Genomic DNA, 22,126 nt, shown 5'->3' with positions numbered 1-22,126 from the left:
GAGCTTCCTTTATGGGGCAGTGGAAAGAACAGAGCCCTAGAGTTCAGACGATGGGGGTTCAGTCTTCACGTAGCTCAGCACAATGAGCTCATTCGTGTTACTCACTGAGCCCTGTGTTCGGTAGACAAATTTGTACTGAGGAGGCTCCAGTGTGTGCTGAGCCTTCAGGGTAAAGCAGCAGGGCAAAAGCAGAAATGGGACTTACAGTAGGTAAGAGAGGTAAATAAGGACCATAGACATGTGTCAGGCCTTATGCTGAGCACTGGAGATAGAGCAGGAAAGAGGCAGCTGTCAGCTGCCCTCTTGGAACTTGCAATCTTGTGGGAAAACGGGCATTAAGCAGGTGTTTCAGAAAGAGGCATACCAAGTTCTGTGGGAACAAGTCATTTTACCTGCCTGAACCTCAGTTTCCTAATCTGTACCACAGAGATCTGAACAGCTGCTCAGCCTACTTTTTAGAGTTGTCAAGAGACTCCAGAACGTGTATAAGAAAGCACTCCGTGTTCTGTGTGGACTTGATATTCTTGTCCTCAATGGGATGTTCCTTCTGTGTAGGACCATAGTCATTGTCTTTAGGTTCAGGGGTTGGTTCTCCTTCAGCTTAGAAGCGAGAACTGTATTATCCTAGAACTAGAAGTAACCCCAGAGATCATTGGGTGGGTGCCCATTAGAGCTACGATAGCAAGACCTGAGGTAGGGAGATTGAGGAACTGGTCCAGATCGTGCTCCTAGAGATGGACCAGCCAGGCTTCACACAGACGTCCAGTGATCTCTTCCCCCGACAAGGCATCTGCCTGTTGGCTCCCACTGGTTTTGTCAACCTTATCTCATACCCACCACAGAGCTGTGTATGGGGGCAGAGGAGAATAATGCAATGTTTTCTTTTGGCAACAGGAATTAAAAGACATTGTTCTCTACCTTTGTGATACCTGCACTACGCTCTGGGCCTTTCTGGATATCTTCCCCTTGGCTTGCCAAACTTTCCAGAAACACGACTTCTGTTACAGGTACAGCAGTAATTCTGACTGCTAAAGTAGAGGTTCTAGTTGACATCCTCATTCAGCAGATAATGCTGGGTACTTAGAATGTGCCAGGCGCTCTTTTAGCCTGGGGATACAGTAGTGAGGAAGACAGGTAAGGCTCCTGCTTATGTGGAACCTGCATTTTATCTTTTTTTTTTTTTTTTAAGATTTTTAAAAATTTATTTGAGAGAGAGAGCAAGAGCAAGCATGAACGGGGGGAAGGAGCAGAGGGAGAGGGAGAAGCAGACTCCCTGCTGAGCAAGGAGCCCAATGTGGAACTCGATCCCAGCACCCTGGGATCATGATCTGAGCCAAAGGCAGATGCTTAACAACTGAGCCACCCAGGCACCCTGGAACCTGCATTTTAGAAGTATTCCCATTTTTGGTTAAGAACTAGGTAAGGGAGGGAAAAAACCCACCAACCAAGAATAGGGCAGTTTTAGTTCAGTTCCATTGTTTCAAAGCCCCTCTCATTGGCAGGCACAAAGGCATAACAGATCGTAAGAAGTGGTCTGAGGACTTCAGCATCTGGTCTAGAGCAGAGCACACTCAAGGAAACAAGCAGATATGCTCACATGTGGGGTCAGCTGCTGTGGCCATATCATAAAGCACTCCAGGAACACAGAGGAGGGAGGCAAAATTCTGTCTGGTGAAGTAAGAGGTTTCCTGATGGCCCTTAAGTGAGAATGGACAGGAACCTTCCAGACAAAAGGATTACAGTGGCAGGAAGGGCATTCCAGGCAGGCAGAGTGAAGGTGGGAAGGCCCAGAGGGTGTCAAGGGAGAGCCAGGGAGTGGAGTGGGATGAGGCAGGGCCCAGAGCAGCAGGAAAAGGAGCAGCTAACAACAAGAGACGCTCTGGAGAGGTCAGTAGGAGCCAGATTGTGAGGAGCCCTGACCTCGCTGGCAGGGAGTGGGGCCTTTATTCTGTAGGCAATAGAGAGCCACTGGGAGTTTTTATCCAAAGGAGTTATAGAAAGATCCTGCCAGGATGAGGAAAGACGTAGAGAAGGATATGAGTAAAGAAAGATGTAGGGAGGGAGACCCCCCTTGCCCACTTAGTATCATGAGTATCTGTCTATTCCTTGTGCAGTGAGAAAGGGGTGCTTGGGCCTAGGCTGGTAACCACCATGTTGCCTGGCAGCAGCAGGGGTGGAGGCTGGCCTGTTCTCAGTGGCCTCTGGCTGTCGCTCTTGCCAGACATCTCTCCCCACTATTTGCAGGAGCTCCTGGGAGCTGCCCAACTCTGTGCACTCAGCCACCAGTCCATTCATTTACTCACCCATTCACCAAAACATGTATCTAGCACCGACCTCTGTCAGAGGTGGCACCTGGCACCCTGACCCCTCCTGGGTCTCCTCAGCTCGAGAACATTGCATGTGAGGACTGATCAGCCTCCCAGAGGATGTTAGAATAAAGCGCCAATCAGCACTCTGCCTGGAAGAAAGGGGTTAGGATGGGCCTGTAGCTGTAGTTGTCCCCTTTTTGAAAAGGTATCTTTTCTCATGGTTAAAGTGGCAAATGCTCATAGGAAATTTGGAAAATCCCCAAAGGTAGAAAATTAAAATCACTATGAGAGATCATGCTATTCTTAGGATTTTGTATCCTGCTTATCTTCACTTACCATAGGCATTTTCTTTTCTTTTTTTTTTTTTTTTTTTAAGTAAACTGCCCCCAACGTGGGGTTCAAACTCACAACCCCGCGATCAAGAGTCACATGCTCTACCAACTGAGCCAGCCAGGCGCCCCCATAGGCATTTTCCCATTTTGTTAAAGCATCTTCCCAAACGTGGCAGATTGCTTTTGAAAGGGTCTTTGGAAACAGAGGGTAATTTTTGGAAGAACTGACTTTCCTGCAAGGGACAGTGAAGGCAGGGGAGCAGCTCCACCCGTCTCAGGGTGAGGAGGGAGGAAGAAAGGAAAACAGGGTTGACTACCAATGACACTGCCTTTGACACACAAACAATCCAGGGGTGGCCCAGCCTTTTCACACTGTGCGGGAGGCCAGGAACGCCCGCTGAGTAAATGCAGCCACCTCAGTGCCCGCAACTTTCTGGAAGGGGCTACGGCCACCAAATAGCTCTGTGGCTAGTCCTCTCAGAACAACCTCCTTCTTCCCAGACATCCTCAAGTGTATCTGAGTATCTCTCTCTGTCACTTAATTTTATGAAAGAATAATACATTCACATGGTTTAAAACTCAAAAGGTGTAAAATATATAATGAGGGGCACCTGGCTGGCTCAGTCGGTAGAGCATGCAGCTCTTGATCTCTGGATCATGAGTTCAAGCCCCACATTTGGCGTAGAGCTTACTTAAAATAAATAAAACAAATAATAATAATAATAAATATATATGTATGTATAAAATGCAGTCTACCTCTTCCCCTTCCCCAGTCCCATTCTCACACATCACCATTGTTGTTAGGGTTTTTTTGTGGAGCTTTCCAGAGATATGCATATAAATATAAGCAAGTGTGCACATTACATATCACCCCCTCTGCCTTTTTTTTTTTAAGATTTTACTTATTTTTATTTTTTAAAGATTTTATTTATTTATTTGACAGAGAGAGACACAAAGAGAGGGGGAACACAAGCAGGCGGAATGTGAGAGGGAGAAGCAGGCTTCCCATGGAACAGGGAGCCTGATGTAGGGCTCGATCCCAGGACCCTGGGATCATGACCTGAGCCGAAAGCAGATGCTTAACGACTGAGCCACCCAGGCACCCCAAGATTTTATTTATTTTTAGAGAGGGAGAGCACAAGCATGGGGAGGGGCAGAGGGAGAGAGAGTCTCAAGGACACTCCCTGCTGGGCGCAGAGTCCGACGTGGGGCTCAACCCCACGTTCCTGCGAACGTGACCTGAGCTGAAACCAAGAGTCAGATGCTTAACCGACTGAGCCACCCAGGCATCCACCCCCACCCCCTGCCTTTTAAATTAAGGGCTGACATGAATACTCTATGTATTGTTTGTATTTTATTTAATTAAATAATTTATTTGTTAAACAACAGAAATTTATTTCTCATAGTTCCAGAGGCTGGGTGCATTTTATTTTTAAATTTAAAGTGTATCAGTACACAAAGCAACCTCAATCTTTGGTACGGCTAGATAGAATTCCATTGTACTGTGTTAGAATACCAGACCCCATAGATCGACCTTTAGATTTTTTTTCAGTTGTTTGCTATTACAGAAAAGTGTTACAAAGAAAAACTGTACATATATTCATTTTGCACCTTTGCAAGTACATCTGAGAAATAGATTCCTAGAAGTAGAATCACAAGAACAGATGGTTTGTGCATTTTAAATTGTCATAGATCTCACCAAATCACCCTCCATAGGGGTTGTTCCAATTTACCCTCCCACCAGCAGTGTATCCTGGCAACACCTGAATCAGTTTGGGCCAAACTGCCCCCTCTGTCTTTTTCTGGGTGTCATGCTGTGGGCCTAGAAAGCCTGCCTCTTTGGGCCTAGTTACCCTCTGCTGTGTGTGGGACTACACCAGCGTAGAAGTTGCCAGAATCCAGCCAGTCGATAGTGAAGTGTTCACAGAGTATCTGCTACAAATTCAGCAGCAGTCCTAGGCCCTGAGGCTGCAGTTCCGGCTGTGGGAGGTGTAAGACATTCAGAGGAAGAATCTGACCACAGAAGAGAGGCAGCTACATTTTAAGTTGTAAGGGTAACATACTCTGAGTGCTGCGCACCTAGTTCCAGGAAGAAGTCATCACGTGGTGAGCATCACCAGGAAGCGTGCGGCTGGGACGGAGAGTTGGAATCTGAGTTGGGAAGGGGGTGGCTGTGAGGTTGCTGAGGTGAGAAGCAGAGTCAGCTACTCCATGCCAGCTGTGGATGAACCAGAGAGAGGAGTTACAGTTTGATGTCACAGGAGGTAGGGAACTGCTGGCGGGTCTGAGCAAACAGAAAGAGCAACCTTGTTTGTTTCTCAAACCTCAGTGAGTTCTGAGTAGCCCTCTCATTGCTCTGTGAGAAGGAGCCTATCTGGGCCTCGGTTTCCCAAGTGAAACAGGGATGTGGCTACAAGTCACTTCTCACGAGGCTCTTCCAGCCACAGCGGACCCAGTCTGGGGTGAGCTTGGGGAAGAGCTGGGGTGGTTCCGGGAGCAAATTGCTGTGGTGACAACTTGGGAGCAAGAAATGGGCCTTCCCCCTTCCCATGAGTTGCTGTTGATTTTCTGATGAAGTGTGGTCTTTATGAACTAATCCCACCTTCTCCCCATGCGCGCCTCCACAGACTAGCTTCCTTTTATGAAATCGCAATTCCTGAACTGGAGTCTGCAATGAAGAAGAGGAGGCTTGAAGATAGCAAGTGAGCAGGGGACAAAACTAAGTGCCTTGTCATGGGGGAGGGAGAGGCCCTGCCTTCCCCGGGCTTCAGCATCCCCATCTCTTAAGAACGAGGTGGTGGCCCCATGGAGTGTCCCTGCCTAGCAGCCTCCCGGCCCCTGCATCCTAGCCTTTACCCCTCAGCTGTTGCTCCAAGCTCTTGTTAGTCCGCTCGCCGGTTTCCCACCCACTGTTCTGTTTTTTGGGTTTTTTTAAGATTGTATTATTATTTATTTATTTGACAGAGAGGGACACAGCGAGAGAGGGAACACAAGCAGGGGGAGTGGGAGAGGGAGAAGCAGGCTTTCAGCTGAGCAGGGAGCCCAACATGGGGCTCAATCCCAGGACCCTGGGATCATGACCCAAGCCGAAGGCAGATGCCCAACAACTGATCCACCCAGGCACACCTCACACCCACTGTTTAAACAAGAAGCGGCCCTGGAATCAGCTAGCCTCTCAGGGCCTGTAGCCTTTTTGCCTGCTTCACTGCTATATCCGCAGTGAATTGTGACGCTTTCTGAGCCCTGGGGAGGGGCACCTGCAACTGTTGAGAATAAGCTCCCTCTGGGCCTTTTTATCTCCTAAATCTTGTTTTTTTTCCTCTCTCTCTCTGGCCTTCAAAGGCTGCTAGGTGACCTGTGGCAGAGGCTGTCTCATTCCAGGAAGAAGCTACTGGAGATTTTTCACATCCTCATAAACCAGATCTGCCTTCTCCCTGTCCTGGAAAGCAGGTGAGCCCTTGGGAGCAGCTGCCTGGGTGGAAGAACCCCTTCCCCAAGCCCAGCAGAGGCGTTCCCCTCACTTCATCTGCCCCCTTCCCTGTTGAGCAGAGATGGGAAAAAGAGACACATGCCTCTTTCCTGTAACTGGCCTGAGGCCTTGTAGAGGAGCAGGGTGGGGAGCTACAGATCATTTGCATCGAGTGAGCTCATCTTCCCTGGTGTCCTGTTCCAGCTGTGACAACATTCAGGGCTTCATTGAAGAGTTCCTTCAGATCTTCAGCTCCTTACTGCAGGAGAAGAGGTGAGTGTGGCTGAGCTGGGATCAGTTTGCACGAGGCCTTACATACTAGAGCCTCTCCCATATGCTCACCATGGTCTAAGGTTCTGGGATTTGTGGTTGGGCAGCAGCCCAGCGCCCCTGTTGCCCCAGCCTTGTCCCTTCCATCTGCTCTCTGCCCAGCAGGTTCCTCCGGGACTACGACACACTCTTCCCTGTGGCTGATGATGTCAGCTTGCTACAGCAGGCCTCCGCAGTCTTGTATCCTTCCACAGCCACTGGGACAGGACCTGCCCTGACCAGGTTGGAGATGGGCTGGTAGGACCCAGAGGAGCAGAGGGAAGTTTAGCTCCAGAACCCACGGGTCAGCCAGCTTTCCCCAGAGCGTCTGCCAGAGCCCCAGTCCCTGTTTCTGGAGGAGATGACTGACTACTCTGATCCTCAGAACTGGGTGGGGTAGGAGTCCTGCGTTCTGTAGGTATTTCCTGAGTGTCTAGGCCTGTGTGACCAACATGGACTCAGCCCTGCTCTCACAGACCTCATTGCAGGAGGGGAAACAGACAAGTAAACAAGCACGCTCAGGGTAAGGCTATGAGACAGAAGTGATATCCAAGCTGAGAACAGCAGAAGAAAGTGGAGGAGGCCAAGCCCAGAGCTAAGTGTTCCCAGTGGATGGAGGACAGAGAGGCCCATCTGGGGAGCCCACAGACATTTTGTGTAGATCAGGGGGGCAGGGGCTGGGGGACTGGGGGGCCAGGGTCTAGTGGGAGGAGGCTATGGCATGGCAGATGAGCTGGGGCTGAGCAGACCTGCATGGCCCTGGGATGACACTCACTGAGTTTGGACTCTGTCCTACTGGGGTGTCATGGAAAGGTATGAAACAGGGAGTAACAGCGTCAGTTTTGTACTTTGGAAAAGCCCTGTCTGGCACAGGGAGGAGAACAGACTGGTCTGGGACCTCTTTGAGAGGCCCAGGGGCTGGTGAGGATGCTGTGGCTGGCATCCAGGCATGGCCAATGGGGGTGTGGATTAGAAGGGGAGGGACGGCGTCTAGGGCAACTCCCAGATGTCCGGCTTGACAGTGCCCGGGGTGGTAGAGAGGGAGGAAGGACAGGGAGGAGGGCCTGTGGGCCATTTTGGAGGCTGGGCTGGGTTGCTCAGTCTCGCCTCAGGGATACCCTCGGGGCCCTCAGCCTTTGCAGGAAGCCCTCAGCTAGTTGGACAGGAAGCCTGGTGGCAGTACCCCCATCAGGCCCTCCTCCTGGGGGTCAGTACAGAGGAGGAGCTGCTGGCTCATCCAGATATCATGCCCAGGATGCCCCTGGCCCTGTCTTCATCCAGAGCTGCTTTCTGCTGAGTGGCAGGTAACTAGGTTTCAAGGCCACTGTGGTCGTGGTCTGGCCTATTTCCCCACGCAGCCCGGGTGCCCATCATGCCCGCTGGGTACAACCCAGATAGCCCCTAACACAAGTCATAGGGTCAGATGCCAGGGAGGGATTGAGAAATGATGCTGCCTCAGAGCGAGGGAGGCAGAAAAGGCCCTGGCACCCAAGAGACAGACTCCTTAACACATGTCACAGGGACGAGACACGGACTGCCTACATCCTCCAGGCGGTCGAGAGCGCGTGGGAAGGGGTGGACCGACGGAAAGCCACAGATGCTAAAGACCCACCGGTGGCCGAGGATCCTAATGGGGTCACTGTGTTGGCGGAGCCAGTCGGTGGACCATCCTCACATCCAGAAAACTCAGAGGAAGAGGAGGTGTGTGTTTGGAGTGGCGTTTTCCCCTGCTTCCCCTGCCCCTTGCGGGAAACCTCTCCCTTCTTGGTTTCTGCTCTCAGAGAAAAAGGTTTCTTTTGGAATGGACAGCCTTGAGCTGCCTTTAGAGAGTCCTGCAAGTCGCGTCAGCTGCCAGAACCCCAGTTTCTCTCCTATAAAATGAGGTGCTGGAGCTTTTTCCCATGAAATCTTTCCTGGAGCTCTCCTCTAAGCAGATCACCGTGGCGCTGCTTGGGCCGCAGCAGAGAGCAGCGCCTGGTCTCACTGCCTGGCCAGCCTGGATGCCCCGCCATGGGACTGCAGGGCTCCACTGAGCGAGTTTGGAAGCCCCTGATCTAGTACTTTCTCTCCAGGCTTTTCCAGAACTCGCCCAGTCTGCAGCTGTACCGACTGGCCCCTGAGCCCAGGACTCTTCCTTGCATGTTGGGAGGCAGCATGACGTAGGGATTAAGGCCACCCAGTCTCTGGGGTCAGACAGCTCAGGGGTGTACCCGGCTTCCTGCCACTCACCAGCTGTGTGGCCATCACTCCCCTCTAGCCTCTGTTCCCCATTTATAAGTGGGGACAATCACCATCCCTGCCTCCACAAGTTTGTTGGGATTCCCAGAGTGGTTGTGTGGAGGGCCCCGAGCCCAGCTGGCCCTCTGTGCTCTGTTAACAGATGCTACTTTCTTTCCTGTTAGACTTAGGCCCATGACTGCCACAGGGCCTTGGAAAATGACAGTCCTCTCCACCTTTCCCACCCTCTTCCCCATTTGGCTTCTTAGCTGAGACATGGATGATTTTTATTGTTGTTTGTTTGATTTGCGAATTTTCTTAAATGAGAAACCTAACAGAATTCAGTCACATTGAGGAGGATATGAACTGAATCCCCCTTCTTAAAAAGAATATAATCAGAGGGGAGCAGCTTCCCACAGTCCAAGGCTGGTGATTGCTGTTCTTCTCCAATGTCAGCCATCAACTTGTTAGAGCCGGATAAGAATGAGTAGAAGCCACGGCCATTTCTGGAGTGCCTGTTCTTCTCCGGGCACTGTGCTCAGTGCTTTGGGTGCATGATTCTCTCTGAGCCATCTGAAACAACCCCATGAAGTGGATGGTAGTATGCCTGTTTTGTATGGAAGAAGCTAGGGTTCAGAGAGGGAAAGTGCCCTGCCCAAAGTCACACAGCCAGAAGTAGCTCTCCCAGTAAGTCACAGAACCCCCCTTTTCCCAGGGGAGGAAATGAAGACTTAAGAGGCCTGAGTCACTTGGCTGAGATCCTCGGCCCAGGAGTGGCAGGCCAGGACTCATACCAGGTCCCCTGATTCCCAGTCCTGTGTGTGTCAGGGCCTATGGCCCTCTCACCCACCTGGCCCGGTCTTCCCTGCCTTTACTCCAGCTCTCTCCGCAGTGCATGGGGGCGGCAGCCACCCTGGGCCCCCCCGTGTGTGGCGTGGAGCTGGACTCGCTCATCTCCCAAGTGAAGGACCTGCTGCCAGACCTCGGAGAGGGCTTCATCCTGGCCTGCCTGGAGCACTACACCTATAACCCGGAGCAGGTGATCAACAACATCCTGGAGGAGCGGCTGGCCCCGGCCCTCAGCCAGCTGGACCGCAGCCTAGACAGGTGGGAGAGACAGGTGGGAGGTGGCTCACGGCGCCCATGCGGTGTTAGGGCCCTGGCCGGAGGCACTCTGGGGGCCTTGTCCCAGGCCCCTTCTTAGCTCCTCTGCTTCCCGCTCCTGTGCCAGAACTCAGCCCTCTGTCTCTTCCCCACGGTAGCCTTCGCCAACCGTATAAATGAATGGCCGCCTTGGGAAAACATCAGAACTTGAGGCCCCCAGGAGGTCCTCACATGCCCCCTGCAGGGCGGAGAGTGTGCATAGCTGGATGGCTCTGCCACACCTTGCTGGAGGACCGATTGGAAACGTGGCATGTGACAGAGGGATTGCTGAGCCTTTCAGAGCTCCGAAGTTTCCGGCCTGCCCCTGTCATTGTCACCCTTCCAGTAGATTCCTGAGGGAGGACGGCCAGAGCTTCTCACTTTCCTCACACCTACCTTTCAGAGTTTGGCCCACTGCTTCTCTGAAGGCCCACGGGCCCGTGGGAATGGATGCACGAATGTGCATAAACAGATGGTGTTTATTGAATGAATGAACTTAGCTCTGTCTTTGGACAAGTTCCTTAGCCACTTTGTGCCCATTTTACAGAGGAGGGCACTGAGGCACAGAAAGGTTGAGTGATGTTAGCAACCCATCTCATCAGACTGTTGTGAGTGTTCGGTGAGGGAGGGAACTTTTAAGAAAATCTGTGTGAACGGCACGTGGGACCAAGGGGGAGCTTTGCGTGAGAGATGGCTGTGTGCCCAGGGAGGGGCCAGACCGGGCAGGGTTTTAGATCGTGTCTCGTGTGGCTGTTGAAGGGGAGTGGAGGATCTGATGGATGTCACATAGGAGGGGCCAGTAGGGCACAGGTAGGCGTCAGCTAACCAATCCCCCTTAAATTGATTTTTCTGTCACCTCCCAGGCAGGTGAAGCCAGACCCGACACCCCTGCTGACGTCTCGTCACAATGTCTTCCAGAATGATGAGTTTGATGTGTTTAGCAGAGATTCAGTGGACCTGAGCCGGGTGCACAAGGGCAGGAGGTGAGTGCAGTAGGCTGTGGGGTGCCAGGCACCCCAACTCTGTAAGTGCAGTGAGAAAATCGAAAAAAAGGGCTCCGCCTTTATGGAAGTGGCCTGAGTTTCAGCTTAGGGTCCCTAGCAGTCCAGGGTCCCCCCCCACCCAGCAGTCCAGGACCCGTGTGCTCCCAGCAGGCAGGGCCAGGTTCTCTAAGGGTTATACATTAGGCTCTGACTCTGCACAGGGTGGTTTTTTAATGAATCCCCTTGTTGATAGCAAAAGGCCAGAGGAACCTAAGCTGTCCCCCTCTTCCCTTCTTGTATCTTCGGATGTGTCAACCATCAAATCTCTGGGCAATAGAGCTGAGCCGTACTTCCCAGAAGCCCCTCCTCCACATGATTTTCTCCATTCTGTGACAAAATGAGAAAATTAAGGACCTGTAGTAAGTGAGCTTTTCAGAGGGTGAGCATATTCTATTTTAAGGTCTTTCTACTTATTTTTAGCTTATGTCCTTTCTACTTTTTTGGCATTGAAAAGTCCATTTATGATTTATTCATTCATTCAACAAATATTTATTTGCCTGGTGCTCACGGCATACTAGGCCCTGGATTTATTAGGTGCTGGAGATGTAGTGGGCAGTAAAACAGACATGGCCCCTGGCCCTGTGGAGTTTGCACTAATCAGTTGGTCAAACGAGCCAAGTAACATTGCAGATCTAACAGGCACTATAAGGTGAAGGTGTGCAGACTTCCGAGCTTCTAGTAAGGGCTTTCATCTCGGCAGGAAGGCTCCTCTGAGGAAGTGACATGGGACCAACAGTGGAAGGATGAGGAAGGGTCAAAGGGCCAATTCTGCAAAGTGGGGGAGGGGGGAAGAGAGACTTTCCAGGCAGAGCAAACAACAGGGGCGGTGACCCCGAGGTCATGGGGAGCATGGTAAGGGTCCCATGAGCTGACACATTTCATGCTTTGGAAAGAGGACCTGACTTTGGAGTAGAGGCCCATTGGAGGGACCACGAGTCAGTAGTGATGATAGAGGCAAAGTATATAAATATATACAAAAAATATAAAAGGCAAAGTAAGACATTGACAACACTGTGCTCGCCCCCAGGGTTTCCCTAAATGGTATTGGTTCATGAAATCTGGAAATTTGGGAACTGCTGGACAATTACAGGCTTCCCTCTCTCTCTGCCTCATTATATATATGTATATATAAATACACACACACACACACACACGGAGACAGTGAGGTTCAGAGAGCAGCGGTGGGAGACCTGCCCCGTTCTTGTTATAGGAGCCCCAGTGGCAGAATTGTAAGCTGCTGCTTCAGAGAGGGCCCCGTGCTTCTCCCTCTCCCCAGGGCCATCGGCTGCTGGAAGCTTGGCTGGCCGAGGGCTCGGGGAGCGGACTCAGGGCAGCTATAAAGCCATCTGGCTGGCTGGACAGGAAGCAATTATAAACTGCTTAGTCACACACATTGCAACATCCCCAGATCCTGGGCTAGAGATGTTATCCTGCATCCGTGGCCGCTGTTCCAGACCAGAATGACCCTCTGCAGCTCCTGCTATGGAGAAAGGGGAAGATGAGGAGGGCTGTGCCTTGCTCCTGGGGCACTCCAAGCTGCCAGGCAGAGACTGGGCGGCAAATGTTTACTGAACTCGTTGTGCTGGGTAGCCTGGGCGTTGGGGATTGCAAAGAGGCAAAGCCTCCATTTATGTGTTCATTATTTATTTATTCATTCAGCAAATATTTATTAAGTGATTTACTAGCTCCAGATCCTATGCTAGACACCAAGGAGACAAGGTGAGCAGGGCACCTGGGTCGTGCTCTCAAATGGCACAGAGACTGTGGGAAAGACTCAGACCATTAAACAAGTAGCAACAGAGTGGGAGAGGTGCTGGGGTGGGGCATACAGGGACCGCAGTGAGGACACCTGTCCTAATCTGTTCCTTGCACGACAGGGAGTTGCCAGGTAGGGCAGTCTAGGCTTGGTCAACCTGTGGTACAGCCTCATCATCAAGGACACATCTCTGCCATCTCTCGGAGCTAGTTCCTTCAAAGCCACTGGGTGGCCGCAGCTGTTTCAGCCGTGACGTCCAGCAGTGACAAGTGGGAGTCTAGACCAGATCTTCCTGTATCTCTCTTAGAGACCAGGAAGCCTTTCCCAGAAGTCTCCAGACTCTGCTTACATCTCAGTGGGGAGCTGGGTCACAGGGCCGAGGGCCAGGGCTCCGGAAGGGGGAAAGGTGGAAAGACCTGAACCAAATGAGGGTCTGTTAGGAGTGGGATGAAGTGGACGGTGGCTGTTGGGTAGATGCTGGGCACATGTGCTGCAGGTAATTGCTAGCCAAGTGAAGGAGGCAGTGTGTATAAGGTGGGGTCCCATAACTCCTTTGGACTGAACAGAGGCGCCCTGGAAGATTATGAGTGCTCTCCCTCAGAAAAGGGTCTATGGCCAAAAAAATATCTGTGCACTTGGCTTTTTGGAGAGACACAGCGCATTAGCACATTAAAGGTTCTGACAAGTCCTGCAGGAAAAAGAAACAGGATTCACTTTGTTGAACTCAGCAGGTGCCAGGTTCACTTTTAGTCAACATCTTATTTCATCCGTGGGATGCAGAATTAAGACTTGGCAAGGATAAGAGGCTTGCTTGTGATGGATCGCACAGCCCAGGAAGTACCTGAGCAGACTGGAGTCAGTAGACCTGTGTTCTGGCCCTGGCTCGGCTGATAGAAGCTGGGTAACCTTGGGAAAGGCGCTCTGCCTCTTGGGACCTCCGTTTCCTCACCTGGAAAAGGAGGGATTTTTTGCCTCCTCAGGTCCTTTAGGAGTTCAGAGGTGGGAATCACCCCTCAAGGGCCAGTTTGAGTTGGGCTTTGAAGGATAGGCCGGAAGAAGTGAGGAGGGGAAAAAGTGGCTGGGCTTCAGGGGAACCCACGTGTTCCCTGGGCTCCCTGTCATCTTGTAGGAGGCCGAGGAAGCACCTGCTCCAAAGTCTCCAAAACCACTGTTGCCTGTGTTTCCAGACTTGACTGGACTTCTGGCCCTCAGATGGATCTTCTCCTGGCTGGCTTTGCCCCTGACTTTTCTTTTCCTTCTTGGTTCTGAATGGGGTCATGGGCCCAGAGCTGCACCTCCCTGGATGGGATGCCCAGGGCAGCAGGCTCCAATGTCCCTGCCTGTGTCCTCTCCAGGACCCTGGGTAGGTAGAGTTGGCAAGGCTTCTCCAGCCCTGCCAGGGAAGCGACATAACCAGAGGCCCACAGTGCGACCTTATGCATGAAAACTGGGGACCAGATGGACCAGGAGCTGTGGGGTGTGGCAGAAAGGACAGTGACACCTCTCATTCATCCTTGGACACCTGATTCAGCACAGGTCCTAGCACCTAGTAGGCCCTCCGGAAATGCGTGTGCAAAGAGGGGATGGGCTCCTTCTAGTGGCACCAAACACCTGGACGGGCTCGGGCCCCTTCCCCTTGCTCCCCGCCTCTTTCCTCTTCAGCCCCCAGCCTGGGGAAGAGAGCCAGGTAAGGGTTGGGGCCGCAGTCACTGGCCCCCTTTCCTGGCATGACATAAAATTTTCCTGTGGACCAAGAATTTTCCCTGGCCTAGATCCAATGCCCCCCAGCCCCCCAGAGGCTCCATTTCCTCTCCTCCCCCACCACTAGACCCCCTAAGCCAGAGGTCATCTTTCCTTTCTCTGTGTTCCCAGGACATGCTTACCTCCATTTAGCACATTTCACGTTAGCTGCCATTTGCCCGTGACCCTCACTAGACTGGGAGTTCCACGAGGCCAGATCCAGATCTTACTCTTTTTTGAATCTCTCCCGCAACCCTGCCTGGCACATAGTAGGCCCTTAGTAAAAACTGTTGAAGGAAGCCAAATCCTGACCTGCCCCAGCCTCCCTGGCAGACAGCCTGAGAGACTCAGGCCCCTTTCCCTCCCTGCATCAAAAACCAGTTAATAGAAGATTTTTATGGAGGCTATGTATGACTTTGTATCTCTTTTTCTTCTTCTTCTTTTTTCTTCTTTCTTCTTTCTTCTTCTTTTCCCCCCTACCCTTGATACATTCCAGAACACTGATTACACAGCTAAGCTGGATTTTCTTGCCTGGCATCTCATATTGATTTTCCCCTGCAGGGCTAGAAACTACATTCCACAGGCTTGTCCATGTGTCTGACAAGCCAAGTTTTTCTACAGATTTGCAAAGCCACAGTCAAGAGGCCTGAGTCCCCACTGAGGTTGTGCTACAGTTCACTGATCCCAAGCACATCCCACTCCTTCCTTCCACCGCACCCAAATTTCCTCACCTGTGATATATAACAAGAGTTGAACTTTTGGACTTTTTTCTTCCAGTGCAATCTGACATGGAAGATTGAACTGTAGAACAGATAGAAAGCCACCGTGATGAAACAGGGGTGGGAAAAAGAAGGCAGCTACCCCTGCTCACCCCTCAGCCCCCTGAGGTCCCCTGTGGCTCCCCTGAGCTCAGTAAGAGGGCCACATGTGGCCTTGCTCTTTCTTAAATTATTGTTTATTTTTTAAAGATTTTATTTATTTTAGAGAGAGAGAGAGACAGCATGAGCAGGAGGGGCAGAGGGAGAGGGAGAGAGAGAATCTCAAGCAGACTCCATGCTGAGCATGGAGCCCAACAAGGGGCTCGATCCCAGGACCCTGAGATCATGACCTGAACTGAAACCAAGAGTCGGAGGCTTAACTGACTGCGCCACCAAGGCACCCCTAAATTTTTGTTTTTTAAAAGGTTCAAATAATCCCAGGCCCTACCTAGGAGTAACCATTGTCATTTGGTGGGGGACTTACTAGCTCTGTCTGTGCATTGACATATGTAAATTATAATCGCTGTGCTCATAGGAACAGATAGTTTGTCTGGTTTGCTTTCTGCTTTTTATACAGTTGGGATCATATGTATACATTTTTCCGTAGCTTGCTTTTTTCCTCTGGAGTAAGTCTTAGAACTCTTTCTGCATCAGCACAAATAGATGAATGTCATTCTTGATAACAGCCGCCCAGCGTTCTGTAATATAGATGTGGCATATCATTTGGCCATTTCACCCTTGATGGACACTAGCTGTTTTCCATTTTTCACTGTCACAAACAACGTTGAAAAGAAAATTCCCCATCAGACCTCTTTATGCACCTCACCAGCCTTTCCCTAGGGTGGGCGCCTCTGAGCGGAATTCCCCGGCCGAAGGGTGGGCACGTTTTCCATGGCAGCAGCCCTTTGGGATGCCTTCCAGAGCGGCTGGACCCGGGCACACAGGCACCTGCCCACACCCCTGCCCCCTCTCCCCAGTGCAGTTTGCGCCAGCCCGAGCCCATGGTGCCTTGAACCCTCATGCTCACAGCCTTCAAAGCCTGATGGTTTCCTCTCTCTCTGCTGTCCCCGCCTGTCCGCTGCCAGGAAGGAGGAGAACACACGGAGCCTGCTGAACGACAAGCGGGACGTGGTCGCGCAGCGGCAGCGCTATGAGCAGTACAGCGTGGTGGTGGAGGAGGTAAGGGCCTCAGGCCGCCGGGGTGGGGGACACTGGCCAGCCCCGGGCCCCTTGGCCCCATACTCCTGCTCTTGCAGGTGCCCCTGCAGCCTGGCGAGGGCCTGTCCTACCGAGGTGACGACTACGAGGACGAGTACGATGACACATACGATGGCAACCAGGTGGGCGCCAACGATGCCGACTCGGATGACGAGCTCATCAGCCGCAGGTGAGGCTGCAGGGCCCTAAGTAGGTGGAGTTCCGGGGGGCGCGGGGGTGGGGCACAGCGGGGCTCCCAAAGCCTCTTGTTTATACAGATGGGGAGGCTGAGGCCCTGATCCCGTGAGCAAGTCAGTGGTAGAGCCAGGGCCTAAACTGAGCCCTTTTGACTCCTAGTCCAGTGCTCCTTCTACCCCCAGCCACCACCTTGACCAGTTGGTCCAGCCCATCCTGAGTGGGGCAGCATTTATTTGGTTTCATACAGTCCTTTTAGATTGTTCTCCTTGGCTGGAGAAAACTCTCCGCCGTGGAATCTTAGAGAGATTTCCCAGTGCAGATAAAAGCAGAGCTGCCCCAGCCCGCTCAGCCTCCCCTAAGCCCCTGTGTCAGACTCTGGTACCCTCAGAGAGTCTGGGGGCTGGAGCAAAGCTGGCTTGAAAAGCACTTTGGTTTTTTCCAGCTCCCTGAGCCCATCCCCATCCTGATGCCCCCTCCTCACCCAGCGCAATCCCCTCCTCCCTGAGGCTCCCTCTCCAGGTTTAATCCAGTCTTTGATCTCACTTTCTCTCTAAACCCTTAGGCCCTTCACCATCCCTCAGGTGCTGAGAACCAAAGTGCCCGGAGAAGGGCAGGAAGAGGACGAGGAGGAGGAAGAGGAGGCTGAAGAAGAGGCTCCTAAGGTACCTCCTTGGCAGGTGGCAGATGAAGGGGAGGGTGCAATTCTGAAGGGCACATTGGGACCACTGCACCCCTGCTTTCCCACAGTTAGCTCTGAGGCAGCCCTAGCATCCCTGCCCGGGAAAAAAGGGGTTCTTTTGAGCCTAGGATGTCTGCTTGGAGAGTTGCTAGCTTACAACTCACCTCCACTACCCAGTGAGGGCTTAGGGGATGGATTAGAGGCCAAGCCTTTGAGCTGCTGGGTTCATTAGGCCCAGGAGCCTGGGGGCTGAGAGAAGGGCAGTTCTCGGCCACCATGCTCAGGATGGCAATTCTTTTTTTTTTTTTTTTTAAGATTTTATTTATTTGATTTGTCAGAGAGAGTGAGAGAGCAAGACAGAGAAAGAGCAAGCACAAGCAGGAGGAGTGGCAGGCAGAGCTCCCTGCTGAGCAAGGAGCCCGATGCGGGACTTGATCCCAGGACCCGTGACCTGAGCCAAAGGCAGACACTTAACCAACTGCCACTGAGCCCCTCAGGCGTTCCAGGACGGCAATTCTGCAACTCACAGAGATGTTAGAGCCCAAGGGCCCTTGGAGGTCATCTGGGCTGGTGGGTTTGAAAATTCTATTTTTGGCAGCTGAACTTTTTCTTCAAAAGAAACCTCAACATATAAAACAGATAAGGGCAGTGTTGCTCAGGTTGAACAGAGTGGCATCCTGGGACTCCTGGAGCCCCTCGTGCCCTCCCACCAAGGTAACAAGCGGAATGTGTCCAGGCCAGGCTCCTGATGAAGAGGGGTAGCAGAAACTGATGGAGACCGTGGCTATTGGGGTAGAAGCACACATACACCCTGCCTGAGGGGCTTCTCAGCAGAAACGTAGGCCCAGAGCTTCCAGGGCTTTCTCTTCTACCCAGGCAAGGGATCAGCCCAGATTTTTCTATAAAATCTTCCAGTTTTCAAATGTTACCAGTTACACTTGTTTTGTTTGTTTTTTTAAGCAGTGCAGACCACTGAAGCCTGTGTGTGATCCTTAAGTCACAGTACTCCCCACTGCTAGTCCAGTCTCCTTTGCTTATTGGCCAAAAAACAGTCTTCAAGAGTGGCTACTCCCAAAGCACATCGGTGGTGGCACTAGAGTGAGGACAAAGCAGCTCCCGGGGCAGCTCTCTTGGCCTTCAAGGCCCTGTGTGGCCTCTCACGGTGGCCATTCTGGCCTGTCCCCCATTTGTCATCCGTGCTCCAGCTGTGGTCCACCTGCCCCACCATGCCTGTGCAGGACGCCTTAGTCCCTTTAGCTGCTTCTAAAGGAGAAGAGAGGCTTCTAATGGAAACCTTGGACCCAAGCAAGGGTGGCTCCATTCTAGGGCATCACCCTGCCACACTGTGGCTTTCCCCCACTCCTGGCCTGGAGGCATCAACAAGACTCAGTCAGGCGCAGCCTCACCACAGCTTAGGCAAATGGGGCTGCTCGTGACTAGATTTTTTTTTTTCCTCCCCTCCCCTCCACAGCCTGACCATTTTGTGCAGGACCCTGCAGTGCTGCGGGAGAAGGCAGAAGCCAGGCGGATGGCCTTCCTCACCAGGAAGGGGTGAGCATTTTAAAGAGCTGTGTCTGGTGGGAGGGGACCCATCTGGGGAAGGCTCAGCCAACCACATAGGAAGCCCACACATAAACCCCAAGTGCGTTACATGTGTTAATTTAACCCTCATGACAGCCCTATGAAGTAGCCACTTTATCATCATCCTCATTTTACAGAGGAAGAAATAGGCCCATCCCCGTCCCCAAGCTCTCCTCTCCTCGTTGTGGGCTGTGGTCAGAACAGGTGATTCTTCCTGCAGCTAGGCCACAGACCCATCTGGAGGCAGGGCTCAGAGAAGAGAGTTCCCCAGACACAGGACCGGCCAGAGCCCCCCAGAGCCCTGCCCTTGCTGGGCTCCATTTCTTCTCCCACTGGAAGTGGGGACAGGGGTGTCCTGGGCCCGAGCCATGTGTCCTCTCTCCAGGACCTCTGAGAAAGGCAGTGGGCTCTTCCCATCCCCTGGGGTGGCTTGTTCCTCCCTCAGATACCGGCACGACAGCTCGACGGTAGTGGCCGGCAGCCCCCGGGGCCACGGGCAGAGCCGTGAGACAACCCAGGAACGCAGGAAGAAGGAAGCCAACAAGGCGACGCGATCCAACCACAACCGGAGAACCATGGCTGACCGCAAAAGAAGCAAAGGCATGATTCCATCCTGAGGCCGCCCTGTCAGGGCCAGCCGGGACGCAGCAGCACCAGACCTGCCAGGCTGAGTTACCATAGCCTTGGGTCTCCTCACCAGTTGGCCTCCTGCCAGGGCCCCAAGTTCACCTCCACCCCTCAACAGCCTCAGCTTCGCAGCCCCTGAGAAGGCCGCCTCGTCGTCCACCAGCCAGCCGTGAGCGCCTTCTTGCAGAACACACAGTGCCTTATCCCACAGTGGAGGAACCCCTGGGGCCAGCGAGCAGGCAAAAGGGATGGGGACGGAGCCCCAAGGCAAGCCCCACAAACCTCATGCAGCAAGACACCACTTCTCTTGGTGGTTTCCTTCCTGGACGGCAGGAAACCTGTAAATTCCAAAACAAAAACAGAAAAGGCCTGCAAATAAAGTTTTTGACCCTTTCAAGCAATGATCCATGATGTGCCCCTGGCCTGCTCCCCCTGTACCCCATTCTTCAGTGACAGCCACCATCGGGAGAGCAAGAGAGCAGGATGATCACCTGCTCTGCTCATCAGCCCTGCGTGCTTGCCTCTCATTTTAACCCCTCCTGATGTTGCCCTGCTTTGCTGTGTGGCCCTGAGCACATTACCCCCTCCTCTGAACCTCTAGTCCCTGCTTGTAGAAGGAAGAGATGAGGTTGTGAGGCCCTCTGGTCCTTTCCGTGTTCTCGTTCAGTCCCTACAACCTCTACCCTAGGAGGTAGGGAGTATTTCCGGCCCTGTGGTGTAGGTGAGCCACTGAGAGCTGGAGGTGCCTGCCCAGGCTACAGGCAGGAAGTGGGAGAACAAGGATTTGACCCTCAGTCGGACCCCTGGCCTTTATAGCATCCTAGACGGCGGGGTCATTGCCATCTCACAGCGGACCTGAGGACACTTGTCCCGTAGCAGAGCCAGTACCAGAGCTCGGCGCCTGCTGGTTGTGTGTACCTTCCATCAGATCCTGCAGAGTCAAGGAGTCGGAGACCAGAAGACACCAGTGAGGATGTCCCTACCAAGCCCCGTTGAAGGACTTGGGTCCAGTTCCTCAAAACCTCCTCCTGGGCATGGCCGATTGGTTCACCGTGTGGCAGCAGCTGCCAGGCAGCCTGATTCCTGGGTCCCCGAGAATGTTGCTGATCAACAGAGGATCGGCCGCGGGGTGTTTGCTGGCCTGATCCTGCCCAGCCTGGCCTGGAGGCCATCCGCGGGAGCCAGGGCCCCTGCCCAGCTGGACCTTGACAAATCACCCTAGATGCTTGTGTAATTTATTTGCATGTGGTTAGGATGAGCGTCTGGAGCAGCGAGGCAGACAGGCCCTTGACGAATTGGTTTTGTTAGGTCAGCCACACAAGCGAAAATCAATAGCAATTCCTCTGAGTCACGCCAGTTCTCTTGGTGCATTTGAGATGCAGAGCAGATAGGAGAGTGGTGTCTTCTCGTCGAGCTGCTGAATTAGCTGAGATCGGGCTCGGGGTCAGCCACTCTGGCAGGCAGCAGGAAGACTCTGCTTCCTCCTCGAGGCATTTGCCAGGAACCGTACAGGCGAGGGTCATTTCTTTTCTCTCTCCCTGAGCTCCTCAGACCCAGCTCTTGGCCCTGGAGCAAGGTGAGGTGAGTTAGGGGAGCTCTGGCCTTTACCTACCTTACCTGTTACTGTTCACACAGCCCCTCTCACCTTCATTCTGTCATACATGCCTCCTGACCGCTGGGAGCAGTGTTCAGGCCTCACCTTGGCATTCTGGTTTAAAGGATTGGAGAAGACAGCGATTTTTCAAACTTTCCAGAATGTACTGCCAGGTCAAACTTGATCTCCCTTGAGGAACTATGTTCTTCCTCATTTCAGATCTTGAGGGCACCCCTTCAGGGATGTTTGCAAACACCTCACTCAGGAGTCATCCAGAGCAGTGCTTTACCTTCACCTCTCAGGGCCTCAGTTTTCCCATCTGCAAAGTGGGTACGTTGGGCCAGGTGAATGGTTTCCACCTGGTGCCAATCCAATCCTCTGAGGAGGCCCCAAGGTTTAAGATGGGCAATGGCAGAAATGTTACAAGTGAAGTGGGTGGGAGCCCTGAACCCTGCTCACTTGATCACTGGGCCCCGCCACCCCACCACTGCTCCTAAGCAGGAATTTCTAAGTGCCTTCTCTGCACCCTATTAGAGAACACGACTATCACAGGCATTTCCCGGGAAGCTTTTATGACCCAGTACCTCCAAGAGGACTTAGGACTTTGAATGTCATTGTTTCTAGCTCACGAGTGGCAATGGTAGCAGACGGGTCTGTCTGAACAGTGCTACCATGCTTCTGTGAGGTGGGGAGGGCAGGGCAGAGCCTGTCGTGGATAAAAGGGACCCGGGAGCCCAGGGAGGCAAGTTAGCAGCAGAGCCTGGACGCAGGTCCTTTCTTAGCTCCAGGTGCACTCTGGAAAAGTAAGCAATTAGCAGGAAACTGCCTGTCCCTGTCACACCGGGAGCTTGGGCTAAATAATGCAGGGAGGGAGACCAACAAAACCACAAACAAAAGTCAACCCACCAAAAATGCAGGGGGTAGTTGTGGAGCCCCCTTCTTTAAAATGATGTCAATGAACACTTGGTAGCAATGTGAGAAACGAAATATTGAAGAATCAGTTTGTTGTTCTTGTTGTTTTTTAAGAGAATAAATTGGATGGTAATGCTCCATGACTGTGAAAATATTTTTGAAAAATTTGCGTACAGACCAAGTCTGGAAAGGAATGTGCATAAACGAAAATGACAGTAAGACCATGATATTTGTAATGAGAATTAAAGGCGCTTACCGAGTA

The 22,126-nt window shown here is 52.4% G+C and overlaps 1 protein-coding gene across 8 annotated transcripts in view; it reads left to right on the top strand.

The window, feature by feature from the left end:
* The window catches only part of ASCC2 (activating signal cointegrator 1 complex subunit 2), a 40,295-nt gene extending 18,169 nt beyond the window's left edge, over positions 1-22,126 (top strand). For 6 of the 8 annotated variants that reach the window (XM_035017342.1, XM_035017338.1, XM_035017337.1 and 3 more), the window contains 13 exons: positions 895-1,007; positions 5,269-5,343; positions 5,984-6,091; positions 6,315-6,383; positions 6,546-6,620; positions 7,940-8,120; positions 9,517-9,743; positions 10,643-10,762; positions 16,162-16,255; positions 16,333-16,463; positions 17,034-17,133; positions 18,622-18,701; positions 19,177-22,126. In XM_035017342.1, coding sequence (XP_034873233.1) covers positions 895-1,007; positions 5,269-5,343; positions 5,984-6,091; positions 6,315-6,383; positions 6,546-6,620; positions 7,940-8,120; positions 9,517-9,743; positions 10,643-10,762; positions 16,162-16,255; positions 16,333-16,463; positions 17,034-17,133; positions 18,622-18,701; positions 19,177-19,348 — 1,545 coding nt within the window. In that variant the 3' untranslated portion in view covers positions 19,349-22,126. The remainder of the gene's footprint in view (positions 1-894; positions 1,008-5,268; positions 5,344-5,983; positions 6,092-6,314; positions 6,384-6,545; positions 6,621-7,939; positions 8,121-9,516; positions 9,744-10,642; positions 10,763-16,161; positions 16,256-16,332; positions 16,464-17,033; positions 17,134-18,621; positions 18,702-19,176) is intronic. The other 2 variants (XM_035017339.1, XM_035017336.1) reach the window with 1 other exon arrangement.

Source organism: Mirounga leonina, unplaced genomic scaffold, assembly GCF_011800145.1.
Source record: "Mirounga leonina isolate KUSES-001 unplaced genomic scaffold, KU_Mleo_1.0 Mir_171, whole genome shotgun sequence".
NCBI classification, from domain to species: Eukaryota; Metazoa; Chordata; class Mammalia; order Carnivora; family Phocidae; genus Mirounga; species Mirounga leonina.
The sequence above is the reverse complement of the archived record's forward strand: the minus strand, read 5'-3'. Positions and strand labels throughout refer to the sequence as shown.